Source organism: Vigna unguiculata, chromosome 9, assembly GCF_037176805.1.
Source record: "Vigna unguiculata cultivar grain cowpea cultivar isolate G323 ecotype 2 chromosome 9, ASM3717680v1, whole genome shotgun sequence".
NCBI classification, from domain to species: Eukaryota; Viridiplantae; Streptophyta; class Magnoliopsida; order Fabales; family Fabaceae; genus Vigna; species Vigna unguiculata.
Genome location: NC_140800.1, coordinates 46128989 through 46149231, shown reverse-complemented (window position 1 = coordinate 46149231; position 20243 = coordinate 46128989). Strand labels below are relative to the sequence as shown.

The 20243-nt window shown below is 28.7% G+C and overlaps 3 protein-coding genes across 4 annotated transcripts; 1 reads left to right on the top strand and 2 right to left on the bottom strand.

Moving 5' to 3' along the window:
- Window positions 1-1035: 1035 nt before the first annotated feature.
- Window positions 1036-2228, top strand: LOC114164350 (protein SHI RELATED SEQUENCE 3-like). 2 transcript variants are annotated; one of them, XM_028048986.2, is made up of 2 exons: window positions 1036-1478; window positions 1564-2228. In XM_028048986.2, exons 1-2 carry the CDS (start codon window positions 1211-1213, stop codon window positions 1902-1904), a joined length of 609 nt encoding a protein of 202 aa, XP_027904787.1. In that variant the 5' UTR covers window positions 1036-1210; the 3' UTR covers window positions 1905-2228. The 2 variants fall into 2 exon arrangements, with proteins under 2 accessions (XP_027904787.1, XP_027904788.1); XM_028048987.2 differs by having other exon boundaries at window positions 1187-1478; window positions 1570-2228.
- A 6700-nt stretch (window positions 2229-8928) lies between these two features.
- Window positions 8929-10145, bottom strand: ERD14 (Dehydrin family protein). The gene is made up of 2 exons (XM_028047409.2): window positions 9780-10145; window positions 8929-9577 (listed from the first exon to the last, which is right to left on the bottom strand). The coding sequence occupies exons 1-2, from the start codon at window positions 10017-10019 to the stop codon at window positions 9215-9217; spliced, it is 603 nt and encodes a 200-aa protein (XP_027903210.2). The 5' UTR covers window positions 10020-10145; the 3' UTR covers window positions 8929-9214.
- A 1588-nt stretch (window positions 10146-11733) lies between these two features.
- On the bottom strand, window positions 11734-17107 carry SHL1 (PHD finger family protein / bromo-adjacent homology (BAH) domain-containing protein). Its single transcript, XM_028047411.2, has 5 exons — window positions 16896-17107; window positions 16415-16760; window positions 15953-16021; window positions 12771-12906; window positions 11734-12097 (listed from the first exon to the last, which is right to left on the bottom strand). Exons 1-5 carry the CDS (start codon window positions 16966-16968, stop codon window positions 12068-12070), a joined length of 654 nt encoding a protein of 217 aa, XP_027903212.1. The 5' UTR covers window positions 16969-17107; the 3' UTR covers window positions 11734-12067.
- Between the last annotated feature and the right edge of the window lie 3136 nt (window positions 17108-20243).

Below are 20243 nucleotides of genomic sequence, written 5' to 3'. Positions count from 1 at the left end.
TCTAAAGGTACAATAATAAGCATTGGGCATGTTACCCTTAATTTATAAGGAGAGTAATCCATTACCACACACACTATAGTTCAACCATATAATATATAGAATGATGTATTGTACATATATACTAACATTTCATATATGGATTATGTATATGTACATGTCATATTAAGGTAAATTTATTACATATAAATGCAAATTTCATAAGGTTAAATTAAATTTAAAAATTTATTCTGATAAGATTTCTTATTTGTTGAAACAAACGTATTTGTGTGAAAAACATTAGAAATATACATTCTATTATTTGTTAAAATTTCATGCTGACAGACTGCTGTTCCGGGTTGAGATCCAAGGCCCAAAGACTGTCTAAGATAGCCCAGAAACCTAGTAGCCCAGCGGCCCAAATACATAACAGTTAGACATGGAATTCCACAAAATGAAATGCATACAATGCAAATTTAGATTTTTCTTTTTAAATATCAATCGTCTGAAAATCAAGAAAAAAAAAGGATATAGACGAATTCATTTACCTTCTGCCCAAATATATACATTTAGAATTAAAAATTAATGGATGGTTCATTAGCAATCTTTAATTCAATCCTAAAAAAATCATCACTTCATTTATGTACTATAAAATTATCTTATCTCTAATGGATGTGGAATTTCAAACCATCGTACACGGAGGAACAGCGCCAAATGTAAGTGAATAACTTTCAAAAGACATGTTCCTAATATTTGAAGACAAATACATAGGAAAAATCACTTTTTCGACACGCTAACTTTATATCTGTCTCATACAGAACCAATAATTGCAAGTTTCAGAACATGCAAACCAAAGACATCCAAACTGTTGAAGATTCACCCTCACACTCAAGTGATTCACTCTCTAAACCCATTGCTTAATTATATATACCTGCATTTTGTCGTGAGTACCGAGTACAATGGACCCTTTAATTTGCTTTTCCCTTATTCGAACACCTTCTTTTTAATTACTGCTATGTTTTTGTGTAGTGGTTGGGTGACGTGGATTTTACTTCAACCTAGAATCGATTCTCATGCTGGTATTTTAGAACTCGAGCAAAGTGCACACTATTATATATAAATAATACTTTGGTAACAGTGATTTTTTAACAAAGAGAAGGTTATAATTATTAATTGGAGCCATGGATGAGCTCAGTGAGAGAAGAGTGTGATGAGTTGGTAGAGAAAAGAGAAGATGCAAAGAGGAACAACAGAAGTTGAAGAAGAAGTAGTGTCAAGGGGTTCTAAGTGCCAAGACTGTGGGAACCAAGCGAAGAAGGAATGTTCATATTCAAGGTGCAGAACTTGTTGCAAGAACAAAGGCTTTCACTGCCAAACCCATGTCAAGAGTACATGGACTCCTGTGGATAGGAGGCGCAACAAGGATCATCCACCTTCATCTTCGCACAACTTTCACACAGATAATATTCCTCAAAACCACAACCAGATCAATCCATATTCAGGTTACTATTTCTACACATAAATCCAAATTTAAGATCCATCTATATAACACTTTTTCCTTTTCTGTTTTTTTTTTTTTTTTGTTAGTTTCAGGTTTAGAGACGAAATTTCCTTGTGCTACGAATTCGATGGCTATGTTTCGGTGCGTTCAGGTTCGCTCCATGGATGATGCGGTAAATGAAATAGCGTATCAAACAAGTGTGAACATTGGGGGGCGTGTGTTTAGTGGAATACTATATGACGAAGGCCCTGAAGAAAGGTATAAGATTGTTAACAAGGGTGAGAGTTGCAGTGGTGTTGTTGATGAACAGCATGGTTCAATCCACAGTAGAGATAGCAGTGACCCTTCTTTTCCTCCACCACCATATCCATTTCCACTTGCTTCCTTCAGACCCGGTATGCCATATTTCCCATACCCAAGATCTTAAGTAATTCATATACCTTCTTTGATGAGTTTGAACAATGATACTATAACTCTCATTTTTTCATCTTTTTATTTTCTGACGTGATTTAGTGTAGATTATTGATTATCTTTTCTTTTAAAATAATTAATAATTTACACTAAATCACGTTATAAAATAAAAATAAAAGATGAGTCAAAAAATTAAGAGTTATTGTATAATTTTTGTCGTAGTTTTGACGTGTAATTTAGCATGTGGCCGCCGCTAAGTTTGGCAGTTTTGTCCTCTTGCTTTGCTGCTGCTATGATTCCCTTTTTAGATTTTTGTTGATGATAATGTTTAGATCCTCAACTCCCTCGTTATTCTGCACTCTCTACACTTCTGTTACCTTTGATGATGTTTTTTTGTTATATTATTAAAAAACTGATTTTAAAAAACAACATACATGCATGGTAATGACTATCTTAAATTTTATATTAAATTATGTATATTATATGCATAAATTTGGTGATATGTGTGGAGTGAATAGAGTGCATCAAACCCAACGTTTGTGGATGAGAAGATGCACACACGATACACGTACGACTAAAAGAGACAGCGTGCCGTTTGGCAGCTGAGGACTTTCCGGAGCTTGGTTTTGTAGGCTTTTTTGTTCCTTTTGTTGGGAAAAAAATTATATGACACGATTATTTGATAATTTATATAAAGATAAAATAGTTTTAATAAAAGTTAATTTTTATATTTAAAAAAAAAATAGTTACAAGGAGTAGTATTAAATAGTAGTTAAAAAAAATTGTGTTTTTATTGGCTTGTAAGGAAAATTATCAAAATACAACTGTCTTTTTATTATTATTTCATCCCATGCCATGCTATCCCAATTATATATTTCACTCTTCTACTAAACACTTTTCAGAAATCAAATTAGCACGCCTTATTTTCAAATTAGAAATCAAATTTGCAGTCTATTAAGATAGTATTTTTATATTCAAGGTATTGTCGATTTCAAATTTTTTTATTTCTATCACGATTTTCTTTGTAAAAAGATACTTAAAAGGTTGAAGAAAAAATGTGTAGGGACGAAAATTCTTTTAATCATTAACTGCAAAGTTTATTTTGGTACTCAAAATAGTTTTACGTATGTTATGAGACCAGTGACAATTTAAGTAGCTTTTTCTCTTTTCAATCTTTTTGAGACAAATTTTAAATATTAAAGTTAATAAATAAAATTTTAATGTAAAAGTTGAATTTGATATACAAAAATTTTATAATGCATGTTTACCCCAATTACTGTATTCTACGGTAGGTAGGCTCCAACAAATGATAGGTCTAAATTACTCTCGTACATAATTACAATGACGAAGTATCGAAGTTAAAATGTATCAAATATTTTATTTTGTAAAATTGTGTTGAAGTAAGAGGGAAATGTATCATTATGTTATAATTTCTCACAAAAATTATCAAAACAATCAAATTAGAAAAAAAAAAAACTCAGTAAATCATAAGAAACATAACTTTGTTTTGAAGAAATCATATTTCACAAACACAATTTCAACTTTTTATTTAATTTTCTGCTAAAATCACACTTAATAAACACGATTTTAATGAGAAAAAACAAAGGAAAAATTAGAGGTTGTGTTTAATAATCACATCTTCCTTAAAGTGGAACAAAAATTATATTTATCAAACACGATTATGTTTACTAATCCAATTTAACAAATCTGATAATTTCTCTATAACTTTCATTTTTACAAATTTTTCAATAGGAAATATGCAACATGAAAATGAACAACGAAGTACATATATCAATATCTAATCTTATTTACCTATAACCAATTCTCAGTTGATTCTGATGGAATTTGAATTCACACGCGTTAATATTGTGTCTGGTTTTAAGAAATAAACAGAAGAAATGAAAAAAAAAAAAAAACTTAAATATTGATCAAAGTTGAAATAAATGATAAATGTAGAACACATATTTTAAAAATTAATTAATATGATTAACTTTATAAATAAATACAAATATATATACGACAAATAATATAAACTTCATAGATTGTCCTTTTTTTTTTCCTGTACCTAACCCATAATACATATGTAGCCTATTTGATTCTTGTCTGGAATAATATGTTAAAGTAATAGTAAATATAGTTTGATGCAATGTACCCTATAAAGCTTGGTTCGATGCTTTACTTAATGTTATTAGATACCTTTTATATGCTAATCTAATCATAACAAACATATGTTTATATACTAAGTCATGTGATAATTGGAGAGAGAGAAGCATAAAACTTATTCGTGTTTAGATTAGGCTAGGATTGTTAAAAACAAAGGTTAAAACTGGATTATTTTAATGAGTTCAATTAAAAATGAGTTTTACTTCTGAATAAAACATTTATTCTCAATTTAACAATAATTTATAACATCAGAATATATGCTTTAAATTTAAATATTAGTTGTAGTACTTTTAACTATTTAAATAATTTAAAAACCCAAAAAAAAAACAATCAAAAGTTACGCTAACATGAACAGTTTTTGTTGTACAAATAAATGGCTATTTTATCATTGTTTAAAGGTACTCACTCAAAAGTTGTTTTATGATTGTAGAATTTTAATTAATTTTACATTATTGCTCGAACGGTAAATAACTTTTGTCTTCTGATTTTACACTAAAACAAAAAATTTCATTAACAATCAATTTTTTTTAACTATAATGTCTAATTTAAATAATAATCTGTAAAATAAAAAAATTAATGATTACTAAGATAATTATTATTATAAATAAAAAATTATAATTGGTATATAAAATTTAGCTTTCAAGATTGCACTATAAAAAAATTAGCTTATAAATTGTCTCTAAATATTAATTATCAAAATTTTAGCTAAAGAAAATTGTTTATAAATTAGTCTTTAATTAACTAATGATTAATTTAACGACCAATTATAATTTTTTATTCATAATAGTGATCATTTTAGTAACCAATAATTAGTTTCATAAATTGGTATTTAAATTGATCATGATTAACAATTTGTTGTCACTATAATTGATTATTATTTAAAAGTTTTCTTATAATGTTAGATGATAAAAAAAAGTTAAGTATAAATTAAAAAATAAATTAGAAAAAATTAAACTAAAACATTTGAGTCATTACTAAATAATTTTTTTTAATCGCTTTATTGTATCTTTTAAATTGTAAGATTAAGCTAAAAATAAAAACTATAGGTAAACATCAAGAATAGTGAATGAGACTAGGTTAGTCATATCTAGAAAATCATGTATTAAAATAAAAGTAATGTCTGAAAACATGGTACAGTATCTACATTTTCAATATATGTGTCTTTCTCTTAATTTTCTTGATCTTTTAAATTTATTCGGAGAAGATTTCCTATCGAATAAATCTACAAAAGTTTGATTAAAATGATTAAATTTATATATTTCAAGAAATGAAAAATTAAATTAGTCTAAAATTTTAAAATTGACTAATTCTAAAATTTATTGAAAGTTAAAGACCAAAACCAAATTTAACCCTTAATAATAATAAAGGTGCTGTAAAATAAATTTATTTATTTGTGGGTTTTGCTTTAATTATATTACTCTATAATGGGCTTTTCAGTCGTGAGCCTAGTATGGGCTCATATTGCTATTGGCCCAAATCTAAAGTACTTCTGTTGATGTCATAATCTTAATTAAAAAAGTAATTTTGCATAATTAGATGTTTGTTGGTTGTTTTAATGAGGTACGTTATGATTAACAAGAAATCAAGACGTATTGTCTTGTGATCGAGATAATGTTGATTAAATGGGTGCTTCTACCTGCAATAACATTTTTTATTCTTTTGAATCCTTTTATACTTTTATTTTTCTTAACTAATTTTTCAGTTTCTACTATCTACAAGAAACTAAAGATATAAATGGTTGTAATGAAAATATTATTTTTGTCTTTATTGTATAATTATGACAATTAATAAAAATTAAAATATTTTTATAATATTATTTGAAAAATATATATAAATATTTCATTACAATATTTAATAATGACCCATATTGTTTCATTTATATTTTTAAAAAATACAAACACGGACATAGTTTTCCTGTATTTAAGAATAAATGGTCTATTTGCTGTGGGGCTATGGATGCGAACTTTAAGATTTTAAAATATGTTAGGATTTTCTATATTCCTCTCTCTCTCTCTCCTTCGTCATGTTTCTGTCCTTTTTCTTTATTTTGTTTATATATCACTTCTCTTAATCAATATATACTTATTTCTAAATTGTAAATATACGTAAGGATTGATTAGTACTTTTTAAATTTAATTTTAAAAAAATTTGAGCATATAGTTACAATTAATTTGTCCCATAATTTCAATTAAAAAGTTAAATTCAAACTTAAACGTTTCAATATTAAATTTTTTTACATAAGAAACACAACAGAAAAAATAATATATTGCGAAACTGAGATATATCATGTAAAGTCTTATAAAATGTTTAAAATGTCATAACTTAGGTATACATCTTCAAATTTTAAGAGGACTCATCATCGAACGTCATAAATGAGGAAATATACATGTAAAATACACTTTGAAGTCAAGATCAGTATGATGTGTCAGATAATAAGTACAAATGAACACGTAATTAATGTACTTCTTAAAATGTGTCTTTTTACACCACTCTTCATGGACCTTACTTGGTTGAGCTAACACAATTAACATCAAACTTAGTTGTTCTTAATGACAGTAATCTCATGTGGGTTTGTTGGTGTGGGTTGGGTACATGTTGTCCTAGAAGGTCAACTTGTACTCGATCAGGCTATAGGGGCATTTTGACCACATACAATACACTAATCCAGTATTAACATGTCATATGTTGAAGACCTAAGAGACAGGTCATAGATATTCAGATGTCAATCTCTCTGAAACTTTTGTCTTATTGTACTTTATGATCTTACAGGTATAATATATATATATTTCAGATTTCTTGTGTATATGTATAAAATTTTCGTGAATGTATATGATTTTTATTTTATAGAAGTTAATAACAATTAATGCTTTAATTCAGAGTGTAAAGGCTGAGGTTTAGTAGTTTTATGTTTAAATGGGCCATGATTGAAGTTGTAACTGAGGTCCATGAATGGCGCTTGCGTAGGTGCGTGTTTAAAGAAGAAAATGTGTATACCCTACAAGAGGGCCAACAAATAATTTCAGAATTAAAGAATCCTAACAGAAAATTTAATATGGGTTATAGAGTCCACAAGCAACAACAAATGGTCAACATTCATAATTTCAGAGGTCTTTGTCTCTTTGAAGTGGGGTATGCCACTGTTTCCATTATTGCCCCAAATAGAATGCCCTAGAACATAGACCAAGAATATTATTTATCTTTTCCTCATTTCAAAAGTTTAAGTGAGTTCAATTTTGAAATTTTAAAGTTGAAAGGACATTTGTACACATAAATTCGATACATAACGATATCAATTCCTGTTCTGAGACGTTGGAATAATCTTTGGCAGGAGTAATTAACTTTTTGGGTTAAGTTTAAATTATATCGAAAATTTTGATATTTTAGTTGAACTTTTATTAAATAATTTGGTTAAGTTCATTTTTTTTATATTTTATTGTTTTATTGGTATTTTTTCTTTTTAAAATTTAAATTGTGAGAACCTAAAATATAATTAAGAGCAGCAGTGACTTTTAAAATATATCATTCTGATTATTTTATCATTTAAAAATTCGTAGACACACACACAGACTATTATAATTATTTTGTAAAATTAATTAATTATATTATATTTTAATATCAATTTTATTTATTATATTTAAAACTAAAATTATTATTATATCACTTAAATTTACTACTTCATTACTTTAATAATAAAATTTACAATAATATATTAATTTTCATAATATTTCATTACAAAATATTTTTACTATTATATTATTTTAATATACAAAATAAATAAAATACAACTCGTACATTCGGTGTACTAGTTTACGATTAAAGAAACAAACTATGTCTATCAAAATATATAACTAATGTATTATTTTAATATTTTAAATTAATTTTTAGAAATATATGTTATTTTGATAAAAGTTTAAAAGATAAATTCTATTAAATTATGAAGCTATTTAATTTCAAAAAAATTCATAAGTTATTGTGTGTGATAGATTTGAGGATGTGTGACTTGTAAATTTGAAAAGGATATGTATGACCCTTTGAACAAGTAATCCAAGTAGAAGTAATATACGATTCTTGCGGAATAAGAAAGATAGTTTACCTATTGTTTGCATTCACATAAATTCGAATTATAAAAAATGTGTTGGTAATGTATGTATGTATGTATAAAATAGAAAAATTTAAATTAAATTTAACTTAGTGAGTGTCCAAAAATAAAATCTCATTTAACCATCATATCAAAATATAAAACATTCACATTAAAATTTGGCACCACAACATACTCGAGCATTACACAAAGCTGTAAACACATCATCTTCTTAAAATTACTCTCAAATTCAAATTATATTTTTTGGCATAATATTTAGATAAGTATATATTCTTGGCATAAAAATTAAAAATAATGCTGAGAAAGTATTCAAATAAAAACTCTCATTAATTGAATATTAGATAAGTATTGTCCACCAGTCAACAGCAACGTGTCAACGTTCGTGATTTGTGAGGCATTTTGAAGTCAGGCACTCCCATCGGTAGGGACTTACTAAAACTATACCATTATTAAAAATCCTCAAAATTAACAACTTAATTTTTCATTCTCTGATAATTTTATTTAAACAAACTACAAAGTCTTTAAAATTGAATAATTTATGTTTCACTTTCTGAATTTAAGAACGTGAACATGGTAAAACAAAATAAAGCTTAAATTTAGTAAGATAATAAAATGTTTATGCCAAATCAATTAAACTGTTTTCAAATAATGTACAATCTCAATTAATTGGATTGGGACGTAAAGTCGTTGAATTCAGTTATGAATATATACACGAAATCAACAATTATTAGGGTGCATAAAATCTGTAAGGACGACGATTATTTGAAAAAGGAAATCCTAAAACACAAATAATTAGTACATTATTGAGCTAAATTTGTTTCAATACATTTTTTTTTTCATTTTACTTCAAACAAACAAAGTTATGAAGAAAAAAAAAAAAGGAAACCTAAACAAACTTTTGTATATGCAAGATAGATACATACACAATAATAAAGTAAAGTATGCATCAAGAAACAGAAAAGATAAGAACCCCACAAGGCTTTGATATGATGAGAAATGAAAAACAAAGCACACCACAATCATCTCCAACAAACCCAACAAAACAAAGAAGCCTTGTCTCAATCTCAGTGACCACCACTCTCCTTTTCTTTCTCCTCCTCTGTCTTGGAGTGGTAACCGGGAAGCTTCTCCTTTATCTTCTCTAAGATACCTTTCTTCTCCTTCCCCTCTCCTTCATGATGATGACCACCCTCACCGTGTTCCGATGCGGTGGCAGCAGGTGGTGGTGGAGGAGCAGCAACAACTGTCACCTCCTCTGTCTTCTTGTGCCCTGGTAGCTTCTCCTTAATCTTGTCAAGAAACCCCTTTTTTTCCTCAGTTTCCACCACCTCAACTTTCTCCACCGGAACACTTGTGTCCTCTATTTTCTTCTTCTCCTTCTTCTTCTTCTTCTTTTTCTCTCCATCTTCTCCTTCCTCCTCACTTGACTGCACACACATTAGATTGGATCAGTGTTTTTCAACAACAATCATGTTAAATATCCATCAGAAATGTTTCATTAACAAAACTCCATAAACTTTAAGACTGATTAAAACATATCATCAATAACTATAGATGAACAATTTACATACATACACATACACAGAAATATATACAAATTTTTGCATGGAAATGAGAAAAAAGACTTACAGAGCTAGAGCTGCTGTCAGATCGGTGAAGTTTTTCCAAGAGGCTGTGCTTCTTCTCTCCTTCTTCTTCCTTCTTCTCCTCCTCTGACACTGTGACCTTTTCAAACTCGGTGACGATCACCTCTTCCTGAGGCTTCTCTTCTTCCTTTTTCTTACCAAGAAAGTCAAAAACCCCACGATCTTGGACCTCCACCTCACTGCTCTGAGGGGTCTCGTACTTGTTCTGGGTTTCCTCTGCCATGATCGGATCAGTAACTGATATCACAACAATAACAAACTCAACGGAAAGAAACTTAGCTGGCACTGCAAAAAGCAAGGTGATGAGTTTCTTAGAAAAGAAATGAATCGAATTGGATGATTTTAAGATGCAAGAGTGGGACACCATTTATACTTGGCATGACGCGCACTATCCGCGATTAAGAAAATAAAAAGGTGGTAACCGACGTGTGGATTAAGTTAATGAAATGAAAGAAAGAAAAGAGTTATTTCACGCGCCTTTATTTGCAACTCTCCATATTCACGCCTATGAATTTGGCTCCAAACCCAACCTCGTGCAGTGTGTAATAAGCAAAATCTTTTCTCAATTCATTCTCATAGAGTTGTAATGGGTGACTGATTTAATTAATAATATTAAATTTAGTCATCACATACGTTATATATTTTTCTTTAAACCCATGCCATATTTTAAATTACTGAAATACAGTTTTCATATTTTTACTTTTGTTACTGATAATTTTTCTCAATCTTTACAAAAGAAATAATTGGTTTCTTTCAACAATTTACAGCATTTATTATTCGGAAACTATAAAAATAAAAGTATTTTACACGGAAAATAATTAATGGGCTGGGTTACATGCACCAACCAATTTGAGAAAGAAAATGTTTTGTTAACTTTTATTCATGATTTAATGGGTTGAATAATAGAGCGAGTGAGGTATGGTGTGAGGGTGTGCGATGGTGGGAGAAAAGAGGGGGAGAGTGATCTGTGATGGGACGAATGGAAGAGGGACACGTGGAGAAAGAACGTGGGGAGGCGTTGCAGTGGCAGAAAATGCCGACCTCGAAAGGATAAATGTGGAGAAGTCGGTGCATGTGTGGCATTTGCGTCGGGAATCACAATTCTCTACGACACTCGCTACACGCTCGACGGCGACGTCGTTTTAATCCCCTATAGCTCAGTTTTACTCTTGCTATACTAAATACAACTAGAAAGTACGTGAGCTGTGTTCTCGCTGCTGATTATTTTTTGTTATTATAATTCTATACTGTAATAAATAATTTTTTTTATAAAATAATTTTTTAATTACTAAATTTTGATAACTTTATTTTATAATTTTAGATAATATTTTCTAAATAATTTTTTATTTTATTATTTTTAATATTTTAAATTTATTTAAAAAATAATACATAAAATTATAAGAAAAAATGATAAAAAATTGTAATTAAAACACCGTTACCTTTAATAAAATATGTTGTTTAGGATACGGGCCAAATTTGCGAGTCAGTGCATATTCAATCTATATTTATGACGAGTTAAGTGACTTCAGATAAACTACGATATTAATGTATTTAAATTTGGGATTTGGGTTTAATAGTTGTACAATTGTGGTTGTTACACTATGTTAAAAGTGAGAAAGTGGTTACCTCAAAACAACAGGAAAGTTTATTTCAACTATCTTTAAATATAAAAAAATATATAAATATAGTATCAAGACTAGTGACTTTTTTAATTTTTTTGATACTATTTTTCAGATATAATTTGTGAAGAATTTTTAACTAAAATCAATTAAAAAATATTTTTATTAGTATCAATTACAATTATTTAAACGGATATTACTTAAAAATATTTTCCATCCTTTCAATGATAAAAGAATAAAAAAACAGTATTTTCGAAATTCCCTGGCATGCAATTCAGCGGTGGATTGAAAATCTAGATCTCTGCCTACGTTTATGAGTAGAAAGAAAGAATTGAGTGTCTACTGCTCTCATAAATAAGTAAAATACTTTACAGCAGTCCGTCCGACTCAGAACAAGAACCAGAAGAGAAGAGACAAAATCTACACTATATAATTACATAAACATGTCCTCCACTTCAAAGGAAACTGCATTAGTCCTCCAACCAAATAAGTTTCCAAACTAGTCTCTTTGTGAAAGTGATCGACTACAACTTACAACAACATAACTTTGTCTCTGTCTTTGTCTGGCTCCTACCCAGGATTAGAAAAGCGACATCTCCAGTACATTCATTACAGATCTAACTCATTTTATCATGCTTTATATACTATCACACTATTGCCTACGACGGCGTTTAGTGTCCACCTGCACAATACCAAGCAACACAAAGATATTAATACATCAATCCTTCCTTTTTTTCAGTAGAAATATTATATGGAAACTACTCTCACACGTAAATCCTTATACTGACTGACCAATACCATCCAACTTCAACAATAACAGATTAATGTTATTCCATGGCAATGCCTAAGAAGAAGAATTCAGATATCTACACTATTCAGATGGTCAAAACTGATAATTCTTATGTGAAATATCATGGTAGGTATACACAAATAAAATGGTAGCACTGTCCATAGGCATTCAAGCCATACTAAATTAATGAAGTCCCAAAAACCACATTAACCATAACGAAACGTTAAGTTAAGCAAAAAAGGATTGGAAAAAGATACGAAATACCGAATGCATGTCAGTCACAACAAATTTTGTTATTTCACAAAAGAAATATTAATTCGCAATGGCACTCATTATCTTACTCAATAGGTGACTTCCTACATACAAATGAACCAACTGATGACGCATCTGACCATGAAATCACAGGATATTGAGGATATAATCATTTGACAAGGAATAGAATTTAGCAAACCAATAAATGATAGAAGATATCAACTTCTCCAAAGCTTCAGTGAGTCGATTCAATGGTATAAAGTTCTGAAAAGTGAAAACAACTCACTTATCAAACAACAGATATTTGGAATACCTTTGTATCTGAGAGTCTAGAAGCGGAATGAGAGTTCTGCAACTTTTTTTGACCTTCGGCAGAGCAGCTTTCACAAAAGAAGTGGTCAAGCCTTTTGGCTTCTTCAACAGTCATGTCTATGCAAGCAGGATGGAACCTGAAAAATCAATTATCGTGCTGAAGACTATATTCACACATCCCGACATCCAAAAGATAATGGCACGTGTTGCAAAACAAATTATTTTCAAATCCACAAATCCTCATTGAAAGAGGTGTCGAAGGTCAAAAATCCTTTATTCATCATGCTTTATAAAACTAACTAATGGCCCTAGATCTTAAAGCCCATTCTTAAAAATGGCTTACTAGTTAACCTAACATATTTATTGTGCCTCCGATAAAAACTTGTAAAACATCTCAACATTCACAAAGCAGATCTTTAGTTAGTTCTATACTGAGAATGACGAGGATACCAAATTTGCTATGAATAAAAGTTATGTTCTCTTCCTTTAAGACTAGGGTTCCAGGAATTTAATTCAGTTGTTCCATGAACTAATTAGTTGATCATCACGTCAAATCTAAAGGCTATTGCTTAGCTAGTTTGTGGACGTCCCTACCGTTTGAATTGCCAGTGGAATAACCATGCACATGGATATCGTACATTCACTATTCATATAAAAAGAACATAACAAATTAGATTAAAATTAGCAGAATGAAGTTTAAAGGAAAAAGATGAAAGAAACACTGGAAAAAAAAATCTTATGAAATGTGAAGAAAAAAAAGTCAATACATAGGAAACTTTCTAATGCAATGCAGCAAAGGGCAAGGAAGAAGAATTCAAATCCTATTTTTTTAAAGCAAAAAACACATTAGAAAATGGGGGAGAAATTGCAATTTTACACTTAAAAAACCTGAACATGCTGCTTCCCAGGTAAAAATGGGCTTTTGAGGACTATATCATGGGTGAGCAGCTATAGCCATGAACAAGGTTATCAAACTCTTGAGTGTACGATCCTAAATAGAAAAAAATAAGTTAACTCGCTATCGAACTCTTTTCTGATTAACTTAAGTAAACTCTTAAAACTTGTGCAAACTCACATAAATCTCAAATCAAGAAATGAGCAACGAGTGTGGTACTAAAAAAAGTTTTGATTAATCATTACCCCCACAATGACAATGTTTTATAAGGACTCAAATGATTTGAAGAAATTACCCCTTTTGAATTTTTTTTCACATTAAGAACTTATGTTTTTATGAGTTTATTTCATATGGTTTAATCATCAAGTTTATTTATAGGGAACATCAGATTTCTGCTATGAATTTGGCACATTTACTTGAGTGTCATTGCATGCATACATGAAGTGTGGAAGCACTAAAGTACAATAATGAATTCAAAGTGCATGATCTTTTTTGATGAATTTGTTACGATATTTTAGACAAGATATGAAATTCCTGAAACAAGTTAGCTTTGATAATTGTCTATACTATAGTAGATAACCATAATAAGTAAAGAAATAAGAAACTAATGAAATACCTTATCAGTAGCTGATGGCAAGGTTTGCCAAATTAAGAAAGACGAATAACATGGCCAACTAAAGTATTGTTTGCTTTAGGTTCCATCTCGAACTTACTTTTATGGCCAAGAACAATTACAAATAGTTATACTTAAAGAAACTTAGTTCTCTTAAGCTACGACCCTGATGTCAATAACCAACACACAAAAGAGTTGCATAACACTTAAATGCATGCAACAATCCATGAATATATGCAATGTGTGGGCAGCTAAATAAATTCCATAAAAGTTTACTTCATATATGCCTATAAATATCGTAATAATTGGATGTTTCAATCGCACAATGAAGTAGCTAAATCTAGTATTGCATTACTGGTAAACAAGTTCAATCAACACCAACTAAAAATGTGGCATAAGTGCATACAACATTATGCTTTAAATATTTTTTCATACTTTGTAATAATATCATATTTTTTATTATATTCTATACTTTTATTATATTACCACTTTATTTTGCAATGCTATTATTAATATTATTTAGTTTATTATGTTTTGTTACGTTTTACATAAAACAAAGAAAAAGTTGTTATTCAAACTAAAACATTGAAACCCTAAGTATGACCTGGCTCATCAGCTGCCCATTAACTAGAGCCGCCCCAAACATACAAGAGAATGTAGAGGAGTGGGAGGTCATTGTGGCAGTCGGTGATGATGATAGTGAACATGCAATGCCATTCTCTGTAATGGCAAAGGTTGCAGGGCCTTGTCTGTTAACAGCACATACAGAAGCCTGCAAATCATGGAAATGGCACCTTTACATCCATGTGCTCGGTCACTAGTGCCTTACCAGCGCCAAAGGGCCACTCTATTTCACCAACTAACAATTGACTACAACTAATTCATTTAATACTTAAGCTCACACGATTTCACCCAACTTGGGGTTGAACTCATGAGTTTGACAGAATTCATTTGAGTATGTGATAAACACATTTCATGAAGACGTTTAGCATAGTTAGTTGGATGTCTTATCAATTTTTTAGTGTATACAGTTTGATTCTTAGTTAGTTTTCGTAAACTAACCATAAAGGAGAAATTAATCAAGAATAACCTTAATTGTATAAATTTTAACTGGCATTGTGGATGAAGACATAAATCAGGAAAAAGAACTCATGATCTACCCCAATCCTACTGAGTTCCCTGAAACCGATTATGCATTTGAGAATAAACTCGAGCAATTTTACCAGTTAAATTGCGAGTTTGATAACTTTGAATATAAGTATACGCATACATAAGTGCCCTTTAGAGAGAAATGAGAAGGGTAGGGGAGAAATTACCAACCTAATCAAAAGCAAAACAAGCCAGGTTGAAAAAAACAGCACACCAAACCAATATACATAACACTGGCCGTTTAGGGTGAAGAATAGTCCAAGTGAAAAGTGACATACAAGGCAAAATGATGTGTCCATAGTTACTGCTGACTTAAAATACTCTCTTCAAATGATACCAGCAAAGGAAAAAAAAAAAAAAAGACAAAGGACAAATAGAACTGAAAGTTCCATTAGAATGATGCAAGATATTCAAAGAACTGAACATTCCAGTGTCCGCAAAACCAAACAGACATCTTACATAGATCAGGATAACAGAGGGAAGGCCAATAATTTAATGATAAAATCACTTTAAATACTCCACTTACCAGTCACTGCAGCCCTCACATTGGACCATTAGGTCATCAGGATTGTAAGGCATCTCACATTTACAATACCTGCAATGAAATTTTAAACAATTTCCATCACACAGAGTCAGCAGAATCCAAGGAAGATCTCACAGCTTCTCGAATCTAACAAAAAGTTGCTACTTACCATTTCCAACTGGACAAATAAAATCCTAATAAAATAAACCAAGTAAATATATTCTAGAATAATCCCGTAATCTGAACCATTACCAGACTAACCAACGGAAACCTAGAATTGTCATTAACCAAGAGACATTTCAATTAAGTTTCTGAATTGATGGCAGCTTAAGTTAAATAAAGAGAGAAAGTTCATTCATTCCAACGAGCAATTCTACCAAAAATCAAACAAATTTTGAAACTAGGCAGCAAAAGACTACAATAGAAAATATATCTCAGCATCTCAAAAATAAGCTATGGACTCACACGGCAACTCTATCCGGATTGAAGGCACCGGTGGAGGAATTGTACTCAAACCGACAGAAGAAATCGTCGTTCCCAACAGCATCCAGTTTTGTGTAGCTCTTGAAGCTGTGGACCGTACACTTGCCTTCGATTGTGTCGGTGCTCTGAACATCAAAGTGATCAGAGAGGAAAACTTCCTTCGAGCCATGAAACTGGCGGCGACCACCGATTGACTCCTCCGGCCGATAGTACCACCGGACATGAATTTTCACATTTGCGCCACGACCATCCGCCTCGATCCGCTCGATTCTGGCCACATATGAGGGTTTTGCCGGATCTGATGGTCGCATGAGCACGCAATCACCAGCTGAAAGACAACAACAACAACATGCGCGTGTGGATTTAGGAAAAGAAATGGAGCAAGCACTAAACAAAATTAGTCCGATTTAATCCAAAATTTTTTTGTCAAAATTGTTTTGTGAGAAAGAGAGAGTGAGTTTACCTCTGATAGTTTTGCTTATGTGTTTGACTGAGTATGACTCTAGGGTTCGCCTTGGAGCCTTCGGCTTAGCCATGGGATGGAATGGAAGCACACAGTGTAGAAGATTGAGGATGAAAAAAAATACAGAAAAATATTAAGTCTTTTTTTTTTCTTTTTACATGTAATAAGGGTTCATTAATTTATTTATTTTTCAGTGCTGCGCTGAACAGGAGTAATGGTGGGGCGACTTTTATCTCAGCGTTCACTGAGATGCGAGTACACGTACACAAAGAATGGACCAGAAACTTTTGTATTTTTTTAATTATAAAAGGAAGGAATATAAAAAACTTTGTTAATATTCAGTTATAGCGCGGAAAGTTATGTTTTTTAATAATAGTTATTATTATTTTTTTAAATTAAAATGATAATCATTTTATTAAATTTAATTATTTCATTTATTTATTTAATTTTTTTAAAATTAAAATAAATATTTTAATATAAAAAGTTATCTGCAAAATCAATAAAAAATATTTATAAAATTTATAAAATTATATGTATTTATTTTTATAAATTAAAAAAAAAATTGAACATGATAATAATACTAATATTATTATTATTATTATTTGTTCATTTTTGTCACATAAGTGATTTAACATAATCTTGTACATCCCTGAGAGTGATTCATGATTTTGTTTATTCAAAATATCAATGTACCTTATTCCATCCACAAGTTTGAATAATTCACAACTTAATTTTGTTTAAAAAGTTATTTTCTCTCTGACTTCAATTGTTATTTGATTGTATTTGTGCATAGATGGAGGGTCATCATAATCATTCAAGGTGATAGAGATACCTTACAATGGATGATGAGATAAAATAATATTTCAGTTAGATTTTTTTTTATTTATAAACTAGCTTCTATTTTTTTTTTTATAATGTTTAGGTTAATTTTTATTTAACGATTTGTATTTAAATTTGAGTCGTTTATATTTACTATATTTTTTATGTAAGGAAAAAATAATAATGTTACTTAATCAAGTTGAAATCTGATGTAACAGTAACATTATAAATTATAAAGTAATAAAAATAATAACCTTAATAAATATTTATGATCCCTTGTATATTTAATTACTAAAATTACGTTCTCTATTAATGTAATGGAAAAAATAATTAATGAGAATGTGGTTTTTAATTGATTCTTATGTACGTTTCTTTTATCATCTTGGTATATATAATTAATTCCATTAAGTATTATATTAAACTAATTACAAAGAATTGTAAATGTTACAAAAAATAATAAAGTATAATTATTGTAATTATAAATGTATTTATTTTAATAATTATTATGTAATTAATTTTAACTGATTTGATAATATTTTCAAATTAGGTAACTTTATCTATTAATAAATACAATATTTATTTGTTTATTTAATAAATTAAATAATTAAATTGTTTTTTATTTTAGTTTAAAATACACATTTGGCTCTTATTTTTGTTCAATTATGTCAGTTTAGTCATATTACTTTGTAAATCATATCTCAAATTTGTTGATTTTGTTCAATGTGGTCTTTTTTTTGTTAACGTTTTAAAATAATTAACTTTAATAATTAATTTTAGTGGATAATGACGGTTACATGTCACTTCATTTTTTATTAATCCTTAAAAAATGTTCATGTGTCAACCAAATACGTGTCATATGTCAAAGGGAATGTTTTATATTCAATTTGTTTTTATATTCCTTAATTTCTTTTTTCAATTTAGTCATTTAAAAAAATGAAAAAAAAATTCTTTCCAAATAAAAACAAAAATTATTTTTTATATAAATGGTTTACGGTGTTTGTAAAAAAAGGAAGTAACACCATTAATTGATTTGATTATGTAATTTTTAACCTCTTAAATTTTATATCAATGATATTAGTCTTCATCCTTAACATTTACAAACTAATTTTAAATTAATTGTAATCATAAACCAAAAATATTTAACAAAAATATAAATTTTAATAAAAACATTATTATATTTATAACATTTATAAAGAAATTAAATTTTGTCTCAATCTGAAAGGGAATCAAATTGTTCCATCTTAGAAGACAGTGGGAACTATAATGAACAAACATAATAGATATAAGAATCAAATTGAATATAAAATATTTAATCTGACACGTGACATTAAAACAAAATCTATTTTTTATATAAATGTTATAATGATGTTTGTATTTAAATTCACACTATTATTAAATATTTGATGTCTAGGGTTATAATGAAAATTTTGAAAGGTTAAAAAATGAGAAGTAACACCATTGCTTGATTTCATTATGTAAATGTTAACTTCTTAAATTTTATATCAATGGTATCAGTATTCATCCTTAACAATTTTCATACTAATTTTAAATCAGTTGTAATCATAAACAAAAAGTATTTAACAAAAATATGAATTTTAATAAAAATATTATTATAATATTTATATAAAAATTAAATTTTGTGTCAATTTGGAAAGGGATAAATTTGTTCCATGTTAGAAGACAATGAAGACTAGATTGAACAAAAAATAATAGATATATGGATCAAATTAAATATAAAACATTTACTCTGTCAAGTGACACGCGACTGGATTGACATGTGAACATTTTTTCAACAATACAAAGATTAAAAATTAAAAATGTTAAAGAAAAACAAAAAAACTACAAAGTGACACGTGACCGTCTTTATTCATTACCACTAATTATTTAAATGACGTTAACAAAAATTAAACAAAATTAACCAAAAATGGATCTGATAGAAAAAAGAAAGTATTTGGACTAAATTGACATAACTAACGAAAACAAGAATCAAATGTGTATTTTAACATTTATTTTAACATCATTAAAAAAACTTGTCACATAATATTTTAATATTATTTTATATTAATTATTCTTAAAAATAATGAAATTATATATTTTAATGTAATAAAAATTAAATAAATGTCCACTTTTGATTAAAAAAAATAATATTTGAATTTTCATACGTCGTAACTTTACTTAAAAAAAGGAAAATGGTTTATTTTTCAATATTTTTAAAAAAAAGTTAACCACTATTGGTATAATTAATTAAAACTGTATTCATATTATTTAATAAAGTTTAAAATTTAATATAAATTAAAAATAAATTTTAGTAAAAAACATTTTCATTATTAATGATTTATCTATAAAGTTAGTATACTACAATTGTTTGAAAAATAATAAATATTAAATGTTCATGATATTAAAGTTTGATTTATTCTTATAAAAATGTTTTTTATAACTTCACATTCATAATATAATTTATTGTTATCAATTACTATTATTAATAATAAATATATTTTAGGCTTTAATACCTTTTTGGTCCTCATTTTC

What these genes read in the sequence shown, in the direction of transcription:
- ERD14 (XM_028047409.2), bottom strand. Translation starts at nt 10,019, where the DNA reads ATGGCAGAGGAAACCCAGAACAAGTACGAGACCCCTCAGAGCAGTGAG. An exon ending in CTGACAGCAGCTCTAGCTCT is followed by an intron (nt 9,578 to 9,779) that starts GTAAGTCTTTTT and finishes ATGTGTGTGCAG; the next exon opens with TCAAGTGAGGAGGAAGGAGA.
- LOC114164350 (XM_028048986.2), top strand. Translation starts at nt 1,211, where the DNA reads ATGCAAAGAGGAACAACAGAAGTTGAAGAAGAAGTAGTGTCAAGGGGT. An exon ending in CCAGATCAATCCATATTCAG is followed by an intron (nt 1,479 to 1,563) that starts GTTACTATTTCT and finishes TTTTTTTGTTAG; the next exon opens with TTTCAGGTTTAGAGACGAAA.
- SHL1 (XM_028047411.2), bottom strand. Translation starts at nt 16,968, where the DNA reads ATGGCTAAGCCGAAGGCTCCAAGGCGAACCCTAGAGTCATACTCAGTC. An exon ending in AATCCGGATAGAGTTGCCGT is followed by an intron (nt 16,022 to 16,414) that starts GTGAGTCCATAG and finishes ATTTCATTGCAG; the next exon opens with GTATTGTAAATGTGAGATGC. An exon ending in TGTGAGGGCTGCAGTGACTG is followed by an intron (nt 12,907 to 15,952) that starts GTAAGTGGAGTA and finishes TTGATTTTTCAG; the next exon opens with GTTCCATCCTGCTTGCATAG.